Genomic DNA, 26,084 nt, shown 5'->3' with positions numbered 1-26,084 from the left:
GCATGTGAAGGACTGAACTGAGATCTGCACAGACTTCTGTAGTGCAGATCAGCCCTTTGTTCCACACAGCACTGTTAAAGTCTGGACAGTCTGAGGATATTTGAGAAGCAGTCGGTAAACTGCTAACACAAATGTGTTCACTTATAATTTCAACTGGTTACTGTACTGTGACACTGAATGATAGGTAGTATTGTACTTGCCACTTAAAAATGCGTGCCAAGAGTCACTCTGGGAATTAGATCTTCAGTATTGGGTAAATGAACTGAAACAATCTTAAAACCCACCTTAGGTGCACATATGATGGGGTCATGCCAGCATGACTTTTTTAAAGAATGACTCTTTTCTATTCCATTTGAATTTTGTGGAGCCAGCAAACTAATGGAGTAGAGGAGACCAAACTCTGAAAAAGCCTCTGATAAAGACCTGGTGGTGGTGATAGTTTTTCACCCAATGACTAGCTACTAAGATCTCTAATGCCTTGCAAACTGGATCAGAAAGGAGATCATTTTTCAACATGGGAAGAGGCTGATAGCAGAGTGCTGCATTGATGCATGGCAAGAACAGGGGTGTCAGTACATACATATTGATCTGTAAAAGCAAAACTTGCAGATGATGCAATTTATTACTTAGCTAATTTCTTCAGGAGGACTTAACATGGGCACCATGGTAGCTGTTGAGGTACTGTGCAGGCAAGTGCAAAGTCATTAAACGACTCATACCCAGATGATGGGTTCCAAACTAACTATAACCATTCAGAGTAGTAACGTGTTAGTCTCTAAGGTGCCACAAGTGCTTCTGTTCTTTTTGCGGATACAGACTAACATTTATTTGAACATAAGCTTTCATGGGCTACAGCCCACTTCATCAGATGCATAGAATGGAACACACACTCGCACGCACACTCTCTTCCGCCCTGCCCCCCCCCGAAACCCCACCCACCCACCGCATGAAAAGGTGGAAGTTAACATACCAACTCAAGAGGCTAATTATTTAAGATGAACTATTATCAGTAGGAGGGGGAAAAAAAACTTTTGTAGAGATAATCAAGATGCCCCATTTCAGACAGTTGACAAAAAGGTTTGAGTATACTTAACATGGGGATATAGATTCAATTTGTGTAATGACCCAGCCACTTCCAGTCTCTATTCAAGCCAAAGTTAATGGTATCTAGTTTACATATTAATTCAAGTTCAGCAGTTTCTCGTTGGAGTCTGTTTTTGAAGCTTTTCTGTTGTAAAATTGCCACCTTTAAGTCTGTTACTGAGTGACCAGAGAAGTTGAAATGTTCTCCTACTGGTTTTTGAATGTTATGATTCCTAATGTCAGATTTGTATCCATTTATTCTTTTGCACAGAGACTGTCCGATTTGACCAATGTACATGGCAGAGGGCATTGCTGGCACATGATGGCATATATCACGTTGGTAGATGTGCAGGTGAACAAGCCCCTGATGGTGTGGCTGATGTGATTAGGTCCTATGATGGTGTCACTTGAATAGATATGTGGACAGAGTTGGCAACTGGCTTTGTTGCAAGGATAGGTTCCTGGGTTAGTGTTTTTGTTGTGTAGTATGTGGTTGCTGGTGAGTATTTGCTTCAGGCTGGGGGACTGTCTGTAAGTGAGGACTGGTCTGTCTCCCAAGATCTGTGAGAGTGAGGGATCGTCTTTCAAGGTAGGCTGTAGATCTTTGATAGTGTGCTGGAGAGGTTTTAGTTGGGGGCTGAAGGTGATGGCTAGTGGCATTCTGTTTTCTTGTTGGGCCAGTCCTGTAGTAGATGACTTCTGGATACTCTTCTGGCTCTGTCAGCCTTTCCTCACTTTGTTTGTTTTGACATGTGATGTTGACCATTTGTGTTTTAATAATTATGAAGCTTTAATTTTTTGCATCTCGATTTCACTGTCATTAAGTCATGTATTTTCTGACTCTCCCCCTCCCAAACCACTTTTTGGCCCAACTGAAAATTTAATGGATAATAATTTAAAAAATAATTATCCATTGAAATTATTTAAAAAAAATCAAATTATACCAAGCAAATTTATAGATGTCTATTTTCATCCTATATGGTTTAGTTACCCCCCACCCCTACTATCAAGTAAGTGTGTGTGTGTTATGCCAGCATAGGTGCAGGGAGCAGAAGCTGGGTTGGAACAAGAGTTGCATCCTGGGAGGGTAGAATGACCAGTGGGAAACTGGAGGCTAGATTGTCTGGGTGAGCCTCGTGGCCTGGGGGTGATAGTGCAATGTAGGGAATTGATAGGTATGTGGGGTACTGCTGGCAGTGAGGTAAGGGAAATATGTGATACAGTTCTGGTTACTGATAGAGTGGGTGAAAGAGAGAGAAATGCAGCTATAGGATTTCTTGTAGGTAAATGTTCGTGAGGGATCTTTAAAGTGGAGGTCTTGGTTCTCTTCTGCAAAGCAGATCATGTGTATTTGTGGGTCCCATAGCTAATGAAAGGGGTGCATGCTGATGACTACTCTTATGGCTTGCTCCTATTAAAAGGTGCCCTTTTTTCCTGCAGCTGATGGTAAGCACTTGCCAACTAACTTGTTTGGCAGGAGGTTGCCAGTGATTAGTGATAGAATCAGCGTACTGGGCGTGTTCACAGCACTCCTGCTCTCTGTATGACCTTGGCAAGTCACTCACATCTCTTCTTTTTCCACTGGTAAAAGAGCTTCGTGATTCTGTGGATGAAAAAGCATTATACGAGTGCTGGTCTAAATGCACAGATTGTACCACTTTAATGATACCCTTCCATTGCTGCAGGAAATGTCTATACGGTATTGTGATGCTATAGTTGCAGAGCCATTGTTGTACCACAGCAGCACCTGTACCCTAGGTATAGCCTCAGTAAAAACTCGTATATCCCAATAGAAATAATAACAATACAAAAGCCTCTTGTAGGCCGTGTTATACAATAGTGCCTTGAAGTCTCTATAAGGGTTGGGCCCCATTGTGCAAGCTGCTGTGTAAGCCATGTTTGTGCCCTGAAGAGGTTGCATCCCAAATATTAGTATGGAATAATCAAATACAGCTGCTTTGTACACTTAGGATGGAGATTTAAAACTGGTGACAGTAGCATACCATGGCTGACATCCTAGCTACATTAAGGTTGATGGCAGAACTCCCATTCAGTGGAGCCAGGGTACTGCCTTCCAACTCGGCAAGCCTTTCTTTACCTATCCAAAGCTAATACAGAAACAGAAGATATTTGTCCCTGTGTAGTTCTTCACAAGCATATATGAACCACAAGAGATCAGTGGCCTGCTGAAGTCAATTTTGCCACTGACTTGAATGGAGCAGGATTTCACTCCAGATCTTCAAAATAGGATAAACTTTGAAGCTATATCTACTCTTGAAACAGTACAGTGGCACAGCTGCAACATTGCGGCTGCACTGCTATAGCACTGCAGTATAGACACTACCTATGCTGATGGGAGGGTTTCTCCAGTTGGTGGAGGTAATTTACCTCCCCAAGAGGCGGTAGCTAGGTAGATGGAAGAATTCTTATTTGACCTGCTACTGCCTAAATTGGGAGTTAAATCAACTTAATTTACTCAGGATGTGGATTTTTGTGCACCCCTGAGCGATGTAGCTGGGTCAACCTAACTTCTTAATGTGGACCAGGGGTTCCCAAACTTAGTTCATGGCTTGTTCAGGGTAAGCCCCTGGCGGGCCACGAGATGCTTTGTTTACCTGAGCGTCCGCAGGTACTGCTGCTCGCAGCTCCCAGCAGCCGCGGTTCACTGTTCCTGGCCAATGGGAGCCCCGGGAAGCAGTGGCCTGGCCCTTGCCACTTCCTGCAGCTCCTATTGGCCCAGAACTGCGAACTGCAGCCATTGGGAGCTGTGAACGTTCATACCTGCGGACACTCAGGTAAACAAAGCATCTTGTGGCCCGCCAGGGGCTTACCCTGAACAAGTCGTGAACCAGGTTTGGGAACCCCTGGTATAGACCAGGCCTTAATTGTACGTACTCGTATTACTCAGAACAAGCTTGTAGTGGAGAAAGCTTTCATAGCCATACTAATGAGAAATGACAGCTGCTCCACAAGTCAAAGGTCATCTGTTGTAAATTGGATGCACGCTACTGTAGTTGCTGTGGTTCATTAATGAACAATAGCAGTCCCAAAGCTCTGAACTTGCCTTTGTTTCGTGTGCAGAGTACAAAGCTAGCTTTTATTAAGCAGTAAGCACTGCCTGGTTTGAAGTCTATAATGAGCGCTTCTTGAGGGTGCTTGCATTCTTTTAGGAGTCAATCCAATTATAAGCGTAATAGTTGCACAGGAAGGGAACAGCCACAGCTAGTTAGTGCTGGGGGCCTTCAGTTATCTTGGCAGAGACCCCGTCTCCCTTTGTACAGATCCTACCACAGGAGGACCTGAGTCCTGATCAAGGTTTCTGGGCACTATTGTAATTATCACAAATCCCCCTTGTGATACACACAATCCAACCAGCAAGTGGCCATACAGATGTAAAAATGGGGTCCCGACTTCACTGATGGAAATAGGAGTCTCTAGGGACAGAATGGCATATCCTAATGGGCACCAGAGTAAGCTTCTCACTAAAACCAATCAAAATCTGATCCAGTAGTTACTGAAAGGGAAAGATGACATTCTGTGTGCACACTGTGGAAGTGTCTAATGACTCCTTAGTTAATGTTGTGCTGTGACTTGCTTTCCAAGCAGAACTGACATCCCTCTCTTGGACCAATAGTTTAAGTTAGTTTCCAAGCTTGACACTATGACCCTGTGAAGGGCAACTGAAACTTTCCATAATGGTTTGCCAAGATATTAGCATATAAAGCGCGTCCTAACAATGCTGTTCTTGTCCTCTGAGCACAGATTCAGAGGTGCCTAGCTCAGCGATTGGCAACCTTTCAGAAATGAAGACTTGGCACACCATTTATTCATTTCGTGCGCCAGTAATACATTTTAACGTTTTTAGGTCTTTCTGTAATTCTATAATATATAAACTCACTATTGCATGTAAATTAAATAAGGGTTTTAAAATGTTTAAGAAGCTTTAATTTAAAGTTAAATTAAAATGCAGAGCCCCCCGGACCAGTGGCCAGGACTCGGGCACTGTGAGCACCACTGAAAATCAGCTTGCGTGCCGCCTTTGGCATGCGTACCATAGGTTGCCTACCCCTGGCCTAGCTACTCAAATGCCAGTGCCTGGGTGCAGGCACCTTAGTTCCCCTACACTGAAACTTTGACTCTGACATGTCAGGCAACAGCAGTGCCTGTGGAGTATCTCAGCATTGGCTGCCACTGCTCCCTGGCTCACAAAGCCAGTGAAGCCCTTAGGGCGCAGTGTCAGGAGAGGCCTTTAAGCATGATGCAGAGAAACTGAGCTCTTCCATAGCCCCTGTCCATACCCAAAATCTCTTCTCCACCACCTCCTACCACACAGCTATTTCCCCTAACACTCCTGCTTACCACTACCCTGTTATGTTTCCGCTGGCACACTACGCAGATGCTTTCTCAAGAGCCAAGACGGGTGAGCAGCTGCATATATGGAGTAGTTTTTTGTGAGGGGACATCTAGGGGAAGGGGGGGCATTTGGCTATAGGGAATCAGTGGTGTGAGGAGGAGATGATCAAGGATATGCGGAAGAGGTATGGAGGAACAGAGCTATGTAGGGCAAGCACTGCGAAAAGATGGGGCTTCAGCTGCAAGGAAAGAAGTGAAAGGGAGAGGAGGTATGTTTTTATATGCTTAGTAAGGTATCCTCAAAGGGTTCCACTCTCTCTGGAGGGTCCTGGTTATTAGGAAGACTATTGGGGAGGTCTGTTTCTGACCTGTTTGAGAGTAATTAACTCTGCTGTGCTTCTAAAGTATGAGAAGCAAAAACTGGAATTGACTAATTCAGGTAAAATAAAAATGTCCAGGCTTCCAAATGTTTAGATGTATAATGTTCTCTTGACATGTGGTAGCTACATTTAACTTACCCGTAATGCTCCATATTAAGGGGTCTGGTGGTGTTATGAATAAACAAGCTCTCAAACCTGGAAATGGACAAAGGAAGATGTATTTGGAGGGAGTACAGTACCTACTAGTAGCTTTGTCTGTCTGTAATTCCAGTACAGCAAGTGTGTATCAGAATTGCTCTGGGCTCAGTTTGCCAAAACTCCTTGTTCTTTCCCTCCTGCTCTTACTTGTTTCAGCTATGATCTTCTGTTTGCCAAAGTGGGTGCTGCTCAGAAAGCTAGAGCACTCATGCAAACCAGTTCTTCCCGCTAGTCTCTTGTAGTAGCAAGGTTTAAAATTGCATTTATCTTCACTCATTTGAGCAATGCTTAGAACATGTCATGAGTACAAAGGAAGGTCAGAGGAGGGAAACCTGGTTAGACTAATTACATGCTGCAATTGACCTTCAGCATTTGCTGAAGTAAAAGTCAAAGTACATTGTCCTATGATAAGCAAAGATAGCACTTGGGAGGAGGAGATTTAGTCATTTTCAAAAATATCTGTGCAGTATAAAGGTTTCCAAAGGGCAGAACAAATGCAGCCCCCAGACTCCATTAATCCTCAGTGTTCCATGTTCTCAAATCTCCTGGGTTTGCTGGCTTTGCCAAAGTTGGGAGCAACACAATAATCATCAACTTCTATAACTTTGCTTATAACCCCAACTTCAAATACATCAGATTAGCAGTCCTTAGTGAGGGCAAAGCCTGTAGTAGGTTTGAAATGTTTGGGAGTTATCCAGTGCGATAAAGTACCTGGAAAAACATATCTGAGCCTGAGTGTGTGCCACAGTTTGGAAATGGCTGAATGAAATATTGTCTAATTTACTTTACTTTCAGCCTAATGGGTAACTTGAAGGCTCAGGCACCAGGGGCTAGTGATCATGGGCACCAGCTTCTGCTCCCGCTGGTGGGTGCTCAAGCCTCTTCTGCCCCGGCTCTGCTCCCATTCCACTCCCTTCCCCAAGTCCCTGCCCCTACCCTGCCTCTTTTCCACCTCTTCCTTGAGCATGCTGTGCCCCCGCTCCATGCCCTCCCTCCCAGAGCGCTGCCAAACAGCTATTTGGCGGCAAGCAGAAGTGCTGGGGGAGAGGGGAAGGAGCAGGAATGCAGCGTGCCCAAGGGAGGAGGCAGGGGGAGCTTGGTTGCCGGAGCACCCACGCAGTCAGTGCTTATGCTAGTGATAACCATAACTGTGTTGGTGTCATGTGAGCTAGGCTATATGTAGGGCTCTTTGTTTTCGGTTTCTATTTAATTTTTTCCAAGAAATTCATCAGTGTTTGTTACCGCAACAACAAAAACAGGTGAAAATCCATGCAAAAAGCTATTTTTTCTGGGAAAATATCCAGATTTATTTTGGTAGGTGGAAAGACAAGGGAAAAATGTATGCAGCAGATTAATGCTTTGAATTCCCTTCATCAGTGTGGTTTGCTGCATAACTAAAATGGAACTCAAAGCACAGTGCTACCTCTGAGTTTAAGAAAACAATACATCTCTAATCACCAAATAAAACTTTTCATTTGAATAAACAGTTGACTGTTGTAGACTCAGAACTATTAGTCTGTAAGTATGTACATACACTCAACTTCATCCTTTTCTCCTGTTTTTGTGTTTTAAAACTTTCAAATATTTTCTTGTTCTGAAACACATTCTGATAACAGATTTTCATTTTCTTCCTATTGTAGCGTATCAGATCTTTAAACCGTTATCTGCTAATAGCTTGAAATGTGTATGTGGTGGGTGTGAGATTCATCAGTACTTCAGAGCTTGCATGCGTACCTGTTTGTTGTGTATATCTTCAGGACTAACAAATTGCCTTTCTTCAACAGGCAGCCCACAGACTAATGTATTTTCCTAATAAAACAAGTTATTTTTCATATATTTGAATGATACAAAAGTAGGTGAATATCAGAAAAAAAATGAGTAATTTTTTGTAAAACCTAGGAATCTTTCAATTAAAAATCAGTTTAAACTGAGAACGAAGAGCCTTAGCTATAAGTAAGGCTACAGTTTTGTCACGGAGATCACAGAAGTCACAGAATCAGTGACTTCCAAAGACCTCTGACTTCAGCCAGTGGTGGCTGGGAGCTGTGGGGTACCCTACCTGCCCACAGCAGAGCCCCCAAGCTCTGTGCTGCTGCGGGGGAACCCTGGACTTCAGCCCCACAGATGATGGGGGGGGGGGGGCCCTGGAGCTCCCCAGCTGGCTTTCTCAGCAGTTCTCCATTTTGTCATTAATATTTTTAGTAAAAGTCAGGGACAGGTCACTGGCTTCTGTGAATTTTTTTTATTGTCCCTGGCCTTAGCTATAAGTGACCATTGATGAACTTGTCAAGTGAAGAGGTGTGATGGAGGAGAATCAATCAGCATGTTTCAGGATGCATACTGACACCAATACAGGATAGCATAGCTTTTTTCCTCCCCACCCCAACCCCAAAAGCCTGTAACACTGTGTGTGTGTTTAGGTGAGTTGCATTGATTTCACTGTCTTCTGACTCATCAGGTGCTAGAGACTGGGGGGAGGGATAGCTCAGTGGTTTGAGCATTGGCCTCCTAAACCCAGGGTTGTGAGTTCAGTCCTTGATGGGGCCATTTAGGGGTCTGGGGATTGGTCCTGCTCTGAGCAGGGGGTTGGACTAAATACCTCCTGAGGTCCCTTCCTACTCTCTTTCTAAGAAACAGGATGGCACGTTGCTGAAATGGGTCCCTTGTTAGTACTTCTGATTGTCATTCAGCTTTAGCCCATCAAGAGGTATTTGTGGCTTATAAGTTTTGATGGTAAGTATAACTCCTTGTTGCAGGATTTATCTAAGGCCTTGGCTACACTCACACTTTACAGCGCTGCAACTGGGGTGTGAAAAAACACCCCCCTGGGCGCTGCAAGATACAGCGCTGTAAAGCGTCAGTGTAATCAGGGCAGCAGCGCTGGGAGCGCGGCTCCCAGCGCTGCACGCTACACCCGTAAGGGATGTGGTTTACATGCAGCGCTGGGAGAGCTCTCTCCCAGCGCTGCCGCTCTGACTACACTCACACTTCAAAGCGCTGCCGCGGCAGCGCTCCCGCAGCGCTGCCGGGGCAGCGCTTTGAAATTCCAGATGTAGCCATACCCTAAAAGACTGTTTTGGCACTGAAAGACCTGTATGAGATGGAGAGAGAGTGTTATAGTTGAACAAAAAGATTCCTCGTGTGGATAAGTGAAGAACTGAAATTCAGTGTGATCTCTGAAGGCTTATCATTTTTGTTTATCATACCTCTAGCATTTGTTTGAACACAGTAATTTGTGGTGGTCTGTCACTGAAGACCTGTTGCTCAGTTAGGCAAGGAAAAGAACAGGTGGACAGGCTGGAGCGCTGCTGGGCATTTGGTCCTGCATATGATACATGGAGAGCACAAGTTACTTTCTACATTTCCTTGAGGAAGAAGCTTCTGCTTTTGTGTGTTGAAATGTTATAACTCTTGTTTTGCCTAGTGGATAAAGCAATGGACTGAGACTTGGATTTCCTATTCGCTACTGGGTGATCTTAGGCGAGTCATATGAACTCTGCCTCAGTTCCCCCTTCTGTAAAATAGGGATAATGATGCTGACCTCCTTTTGAGGTGCTTTAAGATCTATGATGAAAAAGCAATATCTAAGAGCTAATAATGTTAGAGTGCCAGATTGGGGGGTGGGGGTGTTTAAGTTGCTCGGGTCCACCTATGTGGTGGTTCTCCTAACCTCTGAGCCCCTGAATGGGAAGATCAGTTTGACATCCCATGGCTGAGACCCAGCAGTTGGAAACTCCTCCTTAAACCTGACAAAAGCCAGAGCCACCAGAGTCGTCTTCCTGCTCCGAGTCCCACATTTAAATCTGTCTTGAGAAATCTGGCAGCAGCGCAGGATACGGTCAACTGAGGAGGAAATCTCTCTGGTGCAGTCTCCCCATTTCTCAGTCCCCTTCCCAGACCTTTCTTTGGTCTCGAAATTCAGGCTTTTCTATTCTGTAGGAAATCAAAGCACAGAGACAAACTCCCTCCTATCACAAGCATCATTAGTTATCTCTTCAGATTCTTAAACCACACCCACCATTATAATGTCTGAGCCATTGTGGTGTCTAAGAGTCCTGCAGCTTTCCACAGCACTGCTAAACGTGCTTGCTTTGTTTCAGAATCCTTGTACCAAGCACTGCTATGACAAGTAGCTGTCAGACCAGAGTGATGCTTATCAGGATAGGTATGGAGAAAAGACATAGGTATTAGACTGCTAGAGTTCATCAGATTTGTACAGCACCATGGTTTTTAAATGCAAAGAAAATAAATGGGTAGGGTATATGTTTCTGCTTAGTCAGCATTGCAGACTCAGGCTAGTGTGTGGCTAATTTGGTATTGTTCCAAATTAGTTACTAAAGAGTCAGAACGGGCACCGTGACAAAGGGTCCCCTTTTTTGTGCCCTGGCTAGTCTGATGCCTGATGAACATGATTAAAATAAAGAGAAAACTTTGGCACCAGGATCAATAAGTGAATTTTTAAAAACCACAGCTTATTTTCCTGCATTATGACCTCTTTCTAAATTTATCACCTTGTGGAGGCATGTGAATGGTAGTCTGTAAATCAGAACTGCTGGAAATAGCTTCCCGTTACCATGTGATCAGAGCAGAACTCCTGCAGTATTGGCGGAGCACCAGTCCCTGGAAAACACCTGCTAGCAGAGAAGAGCGTATTCTGCTTTCTGCAGAGCCTGTGTGTGTGTTCTGGCTTTCAATAGTACTCGCTATTTCCTGACACCTGTAAACTCAGTTTTTTTGACACTTGAGCAGAAAAGACACTGAAATGGATCTGAAGGCCGTCCTAGTCTTAGCCAAATTATGTTTAATACTTTAAGTGCTGCAGTGGATGTACCCTATAAAAGCTACTGCATGTTGTAGCAAGATCTGTGTGGTAGTATTTCACATCTCTTTTTCGAACCTGACCTTTCGCATTGCCCTCCTTTCTCTTCTTTCATTTTGAGGATTAATTCCAAAGCTCTTCACAAAGGCCCCCTGTTCAGGGAGATACTATGTATGTTTCAGAGGTGAAGAGAGGAAATCACAGAGAAGGGAAGTGACTAGCCAGTGGTGACACTACACTGACGTGCTGTGTTAGCAAAGGGGCTCAGAACTCATGACTGCCACACTGTAACCATGAGACTGTGTTTTCTAAGAATAGCAAGAGCTGACATTACAGAACTATTTCTTAGTTATCAGAGGGGTAGCCATGTTAGTCTGAGTCTGTAAAAAGCAACAAAGAGTCCTGTGGCACCTTATAGACTAACAGAGGTATTGGAGCATAAGCTTTTGTGGGTGAATACCCACTTCATCAGACACATGTATTTTTTAGTTCTTCCTTTTTGTCTTACAGGAGTTTCTTCTTCCCACTGTTGTTAATACTAGTTCATAGACTTCAAGGCCAGAAGGGACCATTATGCACATGTAATCTGTTCAGTTTAGTGCTCCCAGTGTTGCTAACACCAGTTAACGTGGACAGGCCACCAGTTGCTGCACGTAGTTTAACAGTATGTCGTGGCTAATCAATATGATGCTCAAAATGCTGGGAGCAGCCTGTCTACATTGCAGTGAAGTGGGCTGTGTTGGTACTGAATAGGCCATGTACAATTTGGGACAGCTGAATGGTAGGAATTTGAGCTTATGTGTAAACCAACAAAGGGCCATCCCTTAAGACAAGCTTTTGGTCACTCCTCTGTAAAATACAGATGCTTGCAATAACCTTGTGATACAGTCACCCTCAGCCATTAGTTTGACTTTCTTTCTAGCATAGGGTGTGAGGGCTAGCATTTGAAAATGCTGTACGTTTTTAAAAGTAACAAAACCATTTGAACAGAAACTTGACAGTCTGAGTGGGGTGGAAAGCTCCCAGTAGAGGATGGGACCTCCTCTGACTTCTAGGTCACTGGTTCAAAGCACAGTAGTGACCAAAGCCCTCATGAATGGATGGCTTTGTTGGCTGTTGTAAAACAAATTGACTTTCCTTCCATGCAACTGTCCCAAATTGTACATGGCCTTATAGCTAGATACCTATGTGGCTTACTTCCCAGCAGTATCTGAGTGCATCATTAGCAGCCTCCAAAGAGAGAACTAGGATTAGATGAGTCATGCAGGCCCATCTATCCCTTCACTCTTAGAGGTGCCCCACCAGGTCAAGATCGAGATACCTTCGCAAAGCAGCCTGTGTGAGGCAGCTTGGATGACTGCTGCTTGCAGTGCATCTGCATAGGGTTGGGAGCTGTGAACTCCAGAGTTCTTCTCCCATTCCTGCCTCTGAATTGCTGTTTGGCCGTGGCCAGGTGGTGTGGGGACCTGCTTTCTTGAGGTGCTCTGCGCTCAAAAAATCAGTTACCCTCAGGACTCCGATTTCTCATCTGTAAAATGTGGGCAGTGCTTATCTGCCTTCTTCACTGGAGCAGGATTGAGGATCATTGAGTTGTCTGCAGTAGTGGTGTAGATGTGTCAATTCCAGGATACTAGAGAGACAAGGTGGGTGAAGTAAAATCTTTTCTTGGAGCAACTTCTGTTGGTGAAAGAGACAAGCTTTTGAGCTATAGAGTTCTTCAAAAACTTCTCTCTTTCACCAACAGAAGTTGCTCCAAGAAAAATTTTTACCTCACTAACTTTGTGGTTAGTACTGTCACTCCACCACACTCCCACATCCACAGCTTTTAGAGGGGTTGGGAAGCTGAAGTTGGGGACGACTTAAAATTCCTTCCTCCTGCCAGGTTTTGAACCTTAAATCCATAAAGAATGGGTTAAATATAGTAAACTTCATTCCAATCCCTACCCTGTGCATGGAAATATCCCCCGAGTGCTTTGGCTCTACCATTCATTCCTCCTATATGCCTGCTACTTCCATGTTACTCAAAGTGAATCGTCCTATTGAAAATATTTATATGTGCAAATAGTTTATATGCTCATATCAGAGTATAGTAATCATGTAATCTTATTACTGTAACCCTCCTCATTTCCCTTGCTAATTCTATCTGGTGTGTTGTATGGTCTCTCATTTTGTTACAGATCTTAAGTACTCTTGGGGCAGGGACCTTGTCAATGCCATCTCTTGCCCTCTCCACTTTCTCTGAATTGTACACATTATTACCTTATATGTTGTGGAGGTGGGATTTGTCCCAGTTATGCAATGTGTGCCATTCATGTGGAGCTGTGTTGGAAAAAAATCTGTGAATTCATTAATTGCTAAATGTTAGCAAGTCTGTATTAGTGTTTAAAATCTTAAATTGTGTGCTTGGCCTCTAGGGTGGGGCATGGTCATGAGGCAGCTGTGTCTTCCCCCAATGCCTTAAAATTCATCACTGTTGGCTACCACGAAGGTAGCAAGAGTGTAGGCTAGTCTCTAGAGTAAAGAGGTTCTGTTATCTCTGTGTTTTGGCTCTGGTGTGACTGCCGCAGGAATACTGTGTCCAGTTCTGGTGTTAAAATTCAAGGATGTTGATCAATTGGACAGGGTTTGGAGAAGAGCCATGAGAATGATTTAAAGGATTGGAAAATCTGCCTTAGACTGAAAGAATCAAAGAACTCAATCTCTTTAGTTTAACAAAGAGAAGGTTAAGAGGTGACTTGAGTGGTCTGTAAGTACTTGTGTGGGGAACAGAAATTTGGTAATAGAGGTGTGATGGGTTGGACACCCCTGGGATGTCACCTGGTGTGCTGAGCTGACTATTCGGCCAGCCTGGGCCCCCTTTTTACCTGGTCTTGCTAGGCTAGGCTCCCCAGCCTTTTCCAGCTAAGCACACAGGCAGGACCACACCCAGCTGCACAGAGAGACCGAGATCTGCTCTGGGAAGGCTCAGCTTAAGGGGCTTGCCACAGAACCCAGATGTCCACCACCCCTTGGAGTACAAACTCTGAATAATATGAAATTCGCCTCTTCTCTCAATGTGAAGGAGGGTATGCACAACTTCTCCTCCTCCCCTCCCTCCGTGCCCCAGTTAGAAATCACATAAATTGGGTTATATTGTAAACTAGACATACATTTATTAACTATAACAGGTATATTTTAAGTAGTTAAGGAGGTAGCAGACAGAACAAGGCAGATTATGAAGAAAATAAACCAGAGCATGCAAACTAAGCTTAATACACTAAAGAAACTGGTTACATGTAAGTTCTGATTCTAATAATCTTCACAGGCCAGACGCCCTTCCAGCCTGGGGTCCAGTTCTTTCCCCCCAGTTCAGTCTTAGTTGTTTCCTGCATTCATCTTGGGTGGGGTAGCAGGGTAGAACTCACAACCTGGATTACCTTGGTCCCCATGTCTTTTGTTTCCTAGTGTGACCTCTGCCCCCCAGCTTCTCGTGGAAAAGTACAGAATTGGAGGTGGGTTCCAGAACGAGATGACATGGTCACATGCCTCTGTAGGGCCCCTGTAGCCATTCTTCACAGGCTGACCCACACATTCACAGGAAGACTAAGCTCTTTTACAGTCCATTGTCTCATGCTGATAGGCCATCACGGGCTTTTTCATTGTTGTACCTGAAGCTGAAGCGTTAGCAGGGGGCGTCACCCAAAGTAACACAGTTGAAATAAGATACATAGTCAATATTCCTAATTTCAGATACAGACATGATACGTGCATACAATAGGATAATCATATTCAGTAAATCACCTATCCAGTGATACCTTACAAGGCCCATCTTGCTTAAAGTACATCTTAGTTATGTTATGAAAATATGCTTGCAATAGGAATAAAGAATATGGAGTACAATATCATGAGGGCTCTTCAGCGTGTCAGGGAAAAAGTATAACAGAATCCAATGGCTGAAAGTTGAAACTAGACAAATTCTAACTGGAAATAAGGCACATATTTTTAACAATCAGGGTAACTGATGGTTGGGACAACTTGCCAACAATTGTGGTGGACGCTGCGTCAATGGAAAATTTGTAAATCAAGTTTGGATGTCTTTCTAAAAGATATGCTATAGTTCATGCACAGCAATTGGACTTTCAGCAGGAATTAATTCAGGGCAGTCATATGGTCTGTCTTATACAGGGGCTCAGACTACGCTACCACAATGGTGCCTTCTGGCTGTCGGATCTGACTCTCTCCAGCTGCTGTCAGTGTGTTTAGCTGTGTGAAATGGCAACTGTGAATAAGTGGGAGATTTTAGGCTACTGGGAGCCTGTCTACACTTGAAACACTACAGTGGCACAGCTGCAGCTATGCTGCTATAGCTCTTCAGTGTAGACACTACCCATGCCGGCAGGAGGGGGTTCTCCTGTTGATGTAGTTAGGGCACCCCTTTCCCCTCCCCTGACCCCCCAAGAGGGAGTAGCTAAGTTGATAAAAGAATTTTTCCAGAAACTTAGCCTTGTCTACACTAGAGGTTAAGTTGGCTTAACTAATCATTAAAGGGTGTGTGGATTTTTCACACCCCTGAGCGATGTAGCTGGGTTGACCTAACTTTTGAATGTAGATCAGTCCTAATGCTAGTGCAGACAAGGTCTGGGATGGAGTTTAATGCTTTTGAATTTTTGTGCAATGGATCTATCACTCTTTTTCCTTTTGTCTCCTTAGTCATGGGACATATTCTTTCGCAATGCCAATGCTGGAGCTGCTCCAGGTACTGCTTACCAAAGCCCCCCTCCACTGAGCACCAGCCTGTCTGCACTGACGCAAGCACAGTCCCTGGTTCAAGCACAGCCGAATGTAGATAAACTAGTGGATGACCATCTTGCAGTGCAATCTCTTATCAGGGCATATCAGGTAAGAACACTTCTGTGTGGTGATGGTGAACGGATGCCAGTCTTCAGTTCAAGATTTGCTCCTTTTTAAAGACACGGGGCCTGATTCTTGACTGCCTGCAGCTTGTATAGTCATTGCCACTTGCCTTGCACTGGTGTCAGTGCCTCCTAGACAAAGGGCAGCGTAATGAAGAATCAGCCCTGTTACTATTCAGGTTGTTGCCTGAAGTCACATGCAGAATTTTGGTGACTGGGTAAGCAAACTGCATGCTGTGTCACTTTTCTGAACTACTGGTGGAACTAAACCTGTTACCGTTGGGTGCTGGAAAAGGCTTCCATGGTTCTGGCTGTTCTGTGTTGCATTTACATGGTAAGTATAGCTTAAGAATGTTTCCTTGCTGTTCTGTGTGTAAAATCCTACCTAATTTTAACTGCAAGCCACTGATCTTTTGGGAGGATACATTAGCTGACACTTCCTAGATAATAGGAGAGCCAAAAGCATTGTTTTTACCCAAATAAAGTGATTATTACAGCTAAGCTAGTTATTAACCCCATCCCATCAGCTGCAAAACAAGAGACATATCTTTGCCCACCCCGACTGGTTGATAATTAGTTTCTAGAATTAACTTCTTAACAATAATTCCTCTCCCACTTCATTCCTAGCTTAAAACATGCTGCTATGCAACAACTGTCTCCAGTGTTCCAACATACTTCTAGGATTAATCCCTGATATCCTAAAACAAAAATGCAGGATCCATTTCTCATCTGCAGTTAGGAAGAGGCCATGCTGTCGCTGGCTACTTAAATATGTTTAAATATGCTGGCTGAAACATTTGGATCAGTACAAAGCTTGATGCCAAAAATCAACCTGTCAAGGGGAGCAGGCGTCCTCTCTTGGAGAGAACATCTATAAACTATGGAATCTTCGCTGCTTTTGATTTCCTTGCAGAGGCTGATTTTTCTCAAGATGCTCTTAAATTTACCCTTTCTTGTGGTTTAATGGTTTCCTATGCTGCTGCTGAGGGTGGTTCATATATTTTTAATTGCTCTCCACTTTGTCAAGCCTGTGGTCTTTATTGTGGACAAGTCTCTCACGATTTATACACTTCAAAAAGAAAGTAATCTCATCTGATCATCCTCTCAATTCCACACACATTGTGCCATCCCCTTTATTAGCAGCCCCTGTAGCAGGTTTGCAAAACTGCTTATTACCATTCAGAACTCTTTATTCTTAACTCATGTCTCACCATCTCCCAGCTGCTGTCTGGCGCTGCCGCTTGGGAAGAGCTCCCATGAGAATTTGAGATCACTCCAGGCATTATAGGAGTGTTATCACATTTGGAACTGTTGCCTAGGAAACTGGGTCACGCCTATACTTTCATAAAGGCTAGGTTTATTTTCTTAGCCCCTGAATGCAAACCTTGTTACCTGTACTGTCTCCCCACTGGGAGAGCTGAAATGAGCTCAGTTAATACAGCTGTTGTTCCAGCAGGATCACTGTTGAGCGACATTGTGGTGCCTCTGCTTCTACCCCTCCTGCTGCAGAGCTGTCTCTCCTCTGCAGAACTCTAGGCCTTGCATGCTCATGGAACAAGAGGTCAAGTTTGCAGTATTTGGCTCATACCCTGCTTGGTAATGCATAGACATAGGTTCTAGGCCAAAAGTCAGGCCATTGCTCAAGGTAAAGTTGAAATCTGCTGTAGATGATCTTGGATCTCATCCCTGATTGTATGGCAGAATCCTCAGTACCAATGCTAATTCATGTTAGCAGCTAAACCCAATGTCTGCCCATTCTTGGTTTGTAGAATAAGCAGGCAAACCAAAAAGAAAAATACTTGGATTTTAGTTGCATATACATAATCCAGCCTGAGGTTATTGTGGATTTTGTTTTTTAAATCCAATTACTGGTGAATATCAAATCCCCGTTTCTTCCTTTTCTTTCCCTGCCACAGCCTTTGAAATGGCAGAATGAGTGTCCACACAGTGAGTTATACTGGTATAACTATTCTAGTAAAGTAGTGCCAGGATATCTTTTCCATGTAGAGAAGCCTTTAAAGAAAGGACTACAGAGCCTGGCAGATAAAGCGGATGTTTGTGACATATGGCCTCTTTAAAAGCATGAGGCAATTACCATCTTAAAAACTGGATTGAACTGGAATATCTCCAAATTAATTATAGAGGAAGAAGAAACTGCTGAGTTTCGTAATAGCAGGAATGGTGGTTTCTTCTTCGAGTGATTTGCTCATGTGTATTCCACAGTAGATGGGCATACTCGGCACATGCCCCAGTGCCAGAAGTTTTTCCCCTAGCAGTACCTGTGGGGGGGAGTGCCCCCAGCAACCCCTGGAGTGGCGCCTCTCCCCACCCTCAGTTCCTTCTTGCCTCCAGTGAAGGTGCGTTGGAACTGCTTAGCTCCAGCCTTGCTGCAGCTTGTCCCCAGAACTGTTCATTCAGCAGTACCTGTAGTCAATTTAGTTAGTGAGCCTGGGCCAGGGCATGCCCCAGGATTTAAGTCGTGCGGCTCTTGTAGGCATTCTGTGCCAAGGAGTGACCTGCACGCAGACTATCTGCGCTGCTTGGGGGAAACCCATATCAGCAAAAGGTGCAGGATCTGCAAGTCATTCAAGCCCCGGACCAAAAAAGAAAGGGACTTTAGACTCTGGGCCATCCTAATGGAATCAGCGCTGGTCCCGACCCTGGTGTGCCGCTCTGATCTGGTACCGGCACCGCGGCATTGGTACGTGGAGACCCTCCGGTACCTTTGACTAGTCGGCGCCGCTCCCCTTCCACAGGGCATGCCAAGAGGACCAGAAAGACTCCCTCTTTGCAATGGCACCAAGGGAAGTCTGGGACAGAGGGTAGGCCCATGTTGAGTAGTCCTCGGTCCCCATCAGGCCCTAGGCCTCTGACTCACACAGAGCAGAGTAGTCTGGCCCCTTCAGAGCAGGCCTCTCCGGATGCCGTCTACACCCAAAGCCCTCCAGGCGGCTAAGGACATTGTGTCCATGCCGGTGCTGGGAGCACCATCGATGTCGGCCCCACGCTCCAGAGGCAGGCTGCCACTGCGATCGCTGCAGTTACCGCCATCTTGGTCGAGGGAACGTTCCCAACACCACTCGCTGCCCAATGACGGTACAGGGCTCAGTCCATGTGGATTGCCTTAAACACAACCTAGACTGTCTGGATGGGTGCCGTTCAATCAGGACTCCTGGCACCACTTGTCTTAATGGAGTGAGCACAGATGGGACCGCGGCGGACACCGCCAACATTCCTCGTCTTGAAGGCAGTATAGCAGTCAGTCACGGCATGACCATCGACGGCGCAGGCCTCGTCGGCTGCCTTCGTGGCCCATGTCCCTATTCAGGACATTTGTAGGGCCACCACGTGATCTTCAGTTCACACGTTTACCTCGCACTATGCGATAGTCTCCCAAACCAGGGATGACGCCAGGTTTGGCAGGGCGTGGTACTCCATCCCGAGAACTTGTGAACTCCTACCCACCTCCAGCAGATACAGCTTGGAATCACCTACTGTAGAATACACATGAACAATCTTTTGAAGAAGAAAAGGCAGTTATCTTTCCCGTAACTGGTGTTCTTAGAGATGTGTTGCTCATGTCTATTCCACATCCCGCCCACCCCACAGCTGGAGTTGTCTGGCAAGAAGGAACTGAGGGTGGAGGGAACGCGCAACTCCCCTTACACTGCACCAGGCAGGGGCCACTCCAGGGTTCGCGGGGTGCGCTCCCCCCACGGGTACTGCTAGGGGAAAAAACTTCCAGCACCAGTGCACTTGGCAAGCGTGCACACCTGCTGTGGAATAGACATGAGCAACACATCTTGAAGAACACCAGTTACGGAAAAGGTAACTGCTTTTTACTTTCTCATCATACTGGTAGTTATGCATCTGATTTAATTTTTGTAATGGCTGGTAGAGGCTTGTTTCGAGGCAGGAAAACAATCTGCCTTTGTACGATTATAATGAAGGAAATAGTCATATGCCACACACTCAAGTGGAATTCCATATCTTGCTGCTCTCATGGCTGCCTACACAGTTCAGCATGTGTGCACTGCAGAGCTGCTTTGTGTTAAATCTAGGAGATAAAAGGAAACTAATTTCTTCCAGCTCCCACACACATTCAGGGATTTGGGACTTGGGTTAGAAAACAGGCAACTATCAAATCCATCTCCTGATGCTCTGAGTTCTGAGCTGTTTGACAGCCGTAACTAGCCAAGCTGACCCTCCTCTGTTCATAGTTACCAAAGAACAGGATTTCCAGCATTGGAACCCCAGATCCCTTGACATGCATGATTTGAGAAGCTGAACTGGTTGATCTAATGGATCTCTCCATCTTTCAATTACAGAACAATCCTCATGGATTATCACACGCCTGTTCAAAGGGTGGGGAGTGGGTCCCAGACTGGTGCAGGGGAACATTTTTCTTAGTCTAATCCAAGACTGTGGGGACTCATCAGCAATAACTCTGGAGAGGTCACGTGATGTGGGTGCTCAGCGCTTTCTCAATGAGTTTCCCTAATATCAGGCACTAAATTCTGGTTCCTCAACAGATTAAACCACAAAAATCACTTCCTAAACCTCACTGGGATCCTTTACAGTGCTAAGGCCTTGTCTATACATCCAAGTTGTACCACTAACTATGCCAATATCGCTAAAGCGGTACCACACCACAGTTCTATTCAGGAAAGGAAATAAGCTATACCACTGTAAGGTGGTGTTATCTGTAACTGGGTCCACACTTGAGCGGGAGCTGCAAATATGGTATCTTAACTTGCAGGTCAGAGTGGAATCTGATCAGGAAGGGAGTCAAAATATCTGCAAAATCTAGAGGCCTGGTCACCAAGATCAGGCAACATACTGCCTTCAACTTGTAGTAAGCTTTCAGAAATCAAACTCTGTCTCCTGGTCCCCTAACTGAAACATCAGGTCAATTTCAAAATCAGTTGACACCAGTGGAATAAAGAACAGTGTTTTAAGGCCCAAACAGATATACCCATCTGCAGCTTCTGGACAGCAACCTCCTAGCTGGAGGATAAAACTATAGATATTGAAAACAGAAGCTATTGACTCAAAGTTTCAGCAGCTGAGCAAGCAGTTGGTGGGAATGACCCCAGTGGTTTCTGAGGGAAGAACTCATAACTCATCAGCAGGAAACTGTTTGGCATGAGACTTATTCAAATAACTAAATTCTGATCTGGCATAACATCTCTCATTGTGGGGTTGGGTCTCTCTGCAGGTGTGAGCAATATCCAGATCCGAACCTTCAGTAACACTTTCCTGAGTTTGAGTGATATCTTCCCAAGCTTTTCTGATATCAGAAGCAGAACTCCCGAAGCTGTCTCTGAATACCTAACAATTCACATAAGTAGAAAACTGCCCAAAGTCTGTAATAGACCAGAGATGGATTGAGAAACATCCTTTATCAAACCAATGTGTGCACAGCCTTTAGAATTCTGTATGGGTGTCTATACTGTGCTCCTCGCTGTGGTATCTGGGTGCCCATACTTATTCCTTAACAATCTAAAGCTCTTTAGAAAGATGAGCTCCAAACCTGACTTGTAATATTGGCCTTTGATGGGTAACATTAGTTTGGAACTTGGTGTCAGTGGTAAGGTGGGGGCTACACTAGAATGAAGAAGACTAGACTATTTGAGACTCACCTTAGGACCATCCTCTGTGCTGGAAGCACTTTGCTATTTCTGTGCTTAAACTTGTTGAGTGGTTTAAGTCTTGTTCCTTGGTTCAGTCAACCATTTATGAAATTGAACTGATGTGTCTGCCTGACTTCAATCTTGGAGCATTACCAGCTGCTCTTGTGCTCCCAATCCAACCCGCAACTCCTTCTCTTTTGCATTGCAACAATAATTCAACAGGACTATATTCTCTGCACTAACTAGTCATTCACATTTAAGCCTACCAGCCAACTTGGCATTAGTCTGACCCCTAGGATTATTAACCTGGGAGCTGACTCTTAACGTGCTATGATGCTTACAAGAAATAGTCATGGCTGATTTCCTAAATTCTGGAAACTTGTATGATAACAAGTGCCTCTCCTGTACAGATCCAAGGTGGTGGTAGGTCTACTCTTTGCTTTGGGATCACTTCTCTGATCTCCGAGAATCTTTCAGCAGAGAAAAAAATCTTTGCTTTGCCTATATTGAAGTTGCCCCCCAGTGTTATAAATTTCTTCACTGTAGAGAAGGTGTTCTGCAGAGTTCATAACCATGTATGCCTTCTGGGCTGCTAACTGGTGTTGAGCTGAGAAACTTCACACTGTAAATGTTTAAATATGAAACCAGGACATCCTAGTGATCCAAGCAGAAACAAAATAAGAACAACTTACCAAACCACACAACATACAATAGAGCTACTGTGGGGTGAAAGGGAGCCCTAGGATCTGATTGGGACCAGGAGGCTATTAATAATGTTTCTCTTAGGCATGGGTTCAGGTCATGCTTGTCAATCCCTTGACCTGTAATTTAGGAAATGCTTTCAGAAATTATCTGACAAGCTCAAAAGTCCCTTTGCAGAACATGAAGACATAATCCCTTCCCCAAAGCATTCACAGTCTAAGTAATATCCCCTCCACAGCTTACTTTGAACTGTAAAATGGAGTTAATTATTAACTCGGGGGGGGCAGGAGGGGGATGGAGCAGAGCGGTGGAGGGAAGTTCCAGGGCCATGCTGATAAACTTTGTATATGGTATATACTCCATGTTGCCCCTAAACGCAAGTTGTGATGTTTATGGGCAACTTTAATATATTACATGCAATGGATCCCTTTTGTACCGTGGCTTTGCAGAAAGGGTGGAATGTGAAAATGTGTATGTCTTTTAATGAACTTGTTTAATAACTGATCTGTGTTGTTGCTTCCAGGTCAGGGGTCACCACATTGCAAAGCTTGATCCTCTCGGCATTAGTTGTGTAAATTTTGATGATGCACCAGTAACTGTTTCTCCAAACGTCGGTGAGAATTACTCTGCAAATTAATTAGAATGTAATTTAACTTTTTTTATCCCTTCCCTTTCCTTTTCCCCCCCTCCCTTTTTGGTATCCACTTTCCTTTCCATTCCTGGCCCATTTCATAGATTCGAGGGCATCATGTAGCACAGCTCGACCCCCTGGGAATCTTGGATGCAGATCTGGACTCGTGCGTTCCAGCTGATATTATCACATCCTCAGACAAACTGGGTGAGGGCTTTGAGAGCAGTTAGTGCCGCATTGCTTGAGCTCCTCTCTCACTTTCACAGCTTTGTTGTAGATAGAGCGCTTCACCAGGAAGAGGGGTCTTAAGTTTCCTTAGTAATGATCACGTTCTAAATTTGTATCTGGTGAAACATTGGCTTCACCAGACTAGCAGCAGCGCAAAAGTTCTTCTACTACTACTACTCCTAGTTATCCTAGTGGACGTGTGTTGTGCCATGTGGTAGAGCTAGGAGCCATGGTCCCTCGTCTCCTATCAACATTTGTTAATTTCACATTGCAGTTAGTGGACTGACTAGTCCAGTGGTGCAAACAACTGCATTTCTGTGGAAATGTAAAGTGATGGGGGAGACAGATATCATTGAGATGGGTGTTCATGCTTCCTTTCCTTAGCATCCTTTGTTACTGGAACCCTCAAAGCTCAGTGCTGCTTTCTCGCCAACAGGCTGCTGCTGCTTCTGGGGGGCATGGTGGTAGCCCTCAGCAGGTTGGAGAAGACAGGAGCTTTTTTTGGTATTCTCCATACAAGAATAGTGCCATCAAAAAGAAATCTCTCTTGAATTATCCACAGTCATATGTCATGGTGCTAATTTTGTGACAATGCTGTTGCATTCCTTAGTTCCTTGGCTTGCTGTGGAACTTCAAAACAAGTTGAATGCACAGTTTCAACTCAGACCAATAATTGTCTGCTAGTGATCATGACAAGGAAGCTTTGGAATTCTTCCCATATTAAGTAGAGAGGTTGAAAATGCACCTTCCAACCAAAAGCACTGTATGTATGTTGCACAGATGACTGTGTGTGTTGTTCAGTACTTGACACTCTTTCCGAAAGGTGCTGAAATTCCAGTACCTCACAACAGTTTCTAATTTTGATCTCTGTAGTATGCTGCCATTCTTCTAGTCTAGATTATGGTGGCTGAGCTCTCTTAACTTGCTGGTGCTTTCCAAGGGTTTTTAAACCTGGTTCTGTAAGCTCTCCTAAGCAGCATGCTTCTAACTTAGACTAGAGCGAGAGTAATGACCACTAACCCTGACATGATTGAAACACCTGTTCAGAAAATATTGTGCATGTAAATGTATTTGATGATGTCTTGTCCAGCTACCAGTATAGGAACAGGAACATGCTGCTGGAATCTACTCAGGAGTGTGCAAAGGGAAATAATTTAAAAAATCAACTTGTTTGACTTGGCTGAAGCAAACAGGATTATTGAAGCAGTGGTTGCGTTGTAGCTATGAAGGTCAGGTAATTCTGTCTACGATCATTCGTTGTTCCTAGAGCCCTTGACATTTGGGTCCGATTTTTTGTATTCAGGTTTATCATTAGCCATTCAGTCCTTTGTAGTCCAGTGCAACTTTAAAACAAACAGTCTTAGCTGGTGCTGACTCTGTCAGTGAGCAGTAATGAGGGGCTTGCTTTCAGACACCCAGATTCATCAAACAAGGGAAAACCTTTCGCAGTCTCGGCCCAATGTCCAGAAAATGCGTATCTAAATAGAGTTGTCTGGGTCTGTACCCCAAAGACCAGTGAACTCTGAGTGGAGCTAGTTCTGTGGCTGGTATGTCTTCATGTTGATGGCTTAGCCTGTCAGTTCCCAAGAGTCCAGATCCAGGAAAGAAAAGGAATGTTTAATCTGATGTCTGCTAACTGCATCCCTGGAAACAGCTGATGAGCATTTAAAATCATTTGGTGGCTCTTATTCTAGTCCTTTGCCCATGTTTGTGGAAGCAAGGTGGGTAAAGGTGGTTTTGAGCTACATCTTGTGCTCCCTGGATTCTGAGATTGTGTGGCACCCTGCACAGCCCCTCATTTAGAACAGCCTTGTGCTACTTTTTAATTTTAAGCTCTACTTCCTGTAAGCCCTGGAAAGCAAAGAATAGTCATAGTGAGTGTGTTACAGCCATGACTCCAATGCACCCCCTACAGCTGGGGGGAAGTTTGAGAGATGGGCCAGTGTAGACCCTTACACCAGGCTGTACGCCAGCTGGGGAGGTCTCTGTGCTTGGTATTCTCATAAGGCTGTTTCTGCCCTCCGAGGCAACTTTTATGCTGCCAAAGTGGCATTAGCGTAGGTGAGAATTGGGCCCCATATCACAGCACTAAAAGGAAGAAATTTCTTGAGAACTAAATTAAATTTAACACTGAGCTGAGTACTGTTATAATCTGGAAAATGCCTTGTGTTTAAAGGCATAGTAGGTTTCTGCCTTACAGGTTCAAGCACATCCGTTCATTTTAGATGCAAAACTGTGTTTTCTGTTGGGATTCTGCTCTTATTCTCAGCTCGCCAGCTTTGCAGTACTGACAGAAAACACATTTTAACTTGTTTAGTAACATTCTGTTGATGTATGAGCTAGAGTAGAGCTGGAGCCGGGCAGGCTGAAATCCATTAAGGGAGAAATTGAGGGCCAGCACAAAACCTACCTGTATGCACCAGTTTAAGACATATCCTGAGACTTTAAGTGGTGTGTAGGCTATCTGCTAATTCTAGACCCTGACTAGACTTGGATGTATTAACATGTTTTCTAAACATAACACCCAAAGTCACCAGTTACTTTTGAAATCTTGTTCTTAACATCTTTTCCCCCAGTCTTTACTAAGATCAGTGTAAAAAGCTGCATAAGATTTTCGACGTTAGCAGGGTTACTATTTGCAGCATTTTTCTCATCCTGTCAAGGAAACAGTTGCTACATGAATTTGAAAGGGAACTTCTCATTAAATAAGAGGATGGCTGTAGAATTCAGCCACGTGCAGAAAGATTCCGGATACGAGAAGTACAGCAGTACATCTGAGCATCCGGTTAAACACAGATTGTTCTGCTCTGGCACAGTCCTCACTAGGATCAGAGCGTTTGCTTCATTAAAGAAAAAGAATTTAAAACTGGATGTCTTCCCCAAATGGGCATTGCAAGATCTAAAAGCAGGAGCAGTGCTATGGACAGTGGAAGGGCTGTAGGAACACCAGATGAGTCAGCAAGCACAAGAGAAAAGTAAGCACTAACACAGATGTCTGCTGAAGAGTTTCTGCATTCTGTGAAAATCTGTGTCAAGAGTAAAATCCTAAGGTTGTTCAAGAACAAGATAAGAAGCCAATAAGAATGTTGTATAACTTTTGTCTTTGAGTGTCTCAACTTTCCCTGCTGCAGTTAAAACTCATTGTGAAGGAATCTAATCTGTCAG

At 44.4% G+C, this 26,084-nt stretch overlaps 1 protein-coding gene across 4 annotated transcripts in view; it reads left to right on the top strand.

The window, feature by feature from the left end:
• OGDH (oxoglutarate dehydrogenase) overlaps positions 1–26,084 on the top strand; it is a 92,514-nt gene that overhangs the window by 23,819 nt on the left and 42,611 nt on the right. For 2 of the 4 annotated variants that reach the window (XM_050937407.1, XM_050937405.1), the window contains exons 3-4: positions 15,523–15,711; positions 22,796–22,898. In XM_050937407.1, coding sequence (XP_050793364.1) covers positions 15,523–15,711; positions 22,796–22,898 — 292 coding nt within the window. Of the gene's footprint in view, positions 1–15,522; positions 15,712–22,583; positions 22,675–22,795; positions 22,899–26,084 lie in introns of all 4 variants that reach the window. The other 2 variants (XM_050937408.1, XM_050937406.1) reach the window with 1 other exon arrangement.

Source organism: Gopherus flavomarginatus, chromosome 2, assembly GCF_025201925.1.
Source record: "Gopherus flavomarginatus isolate rGopFla2 chromosome 2, rGopFla2.mat.asm, whole genome shotgun sequence".
Lineage (NCBI taxonomy): Eukaryota > Metazoa > Chordata > Testudines > Testudinidae > Gopherus > Gopherus flavomarginatus.
The sequence above is the reverse complement of the archived record's forward strand: the minus strand, read 5'-3'. Positions and strand labels throughout refer to the sequence as shown.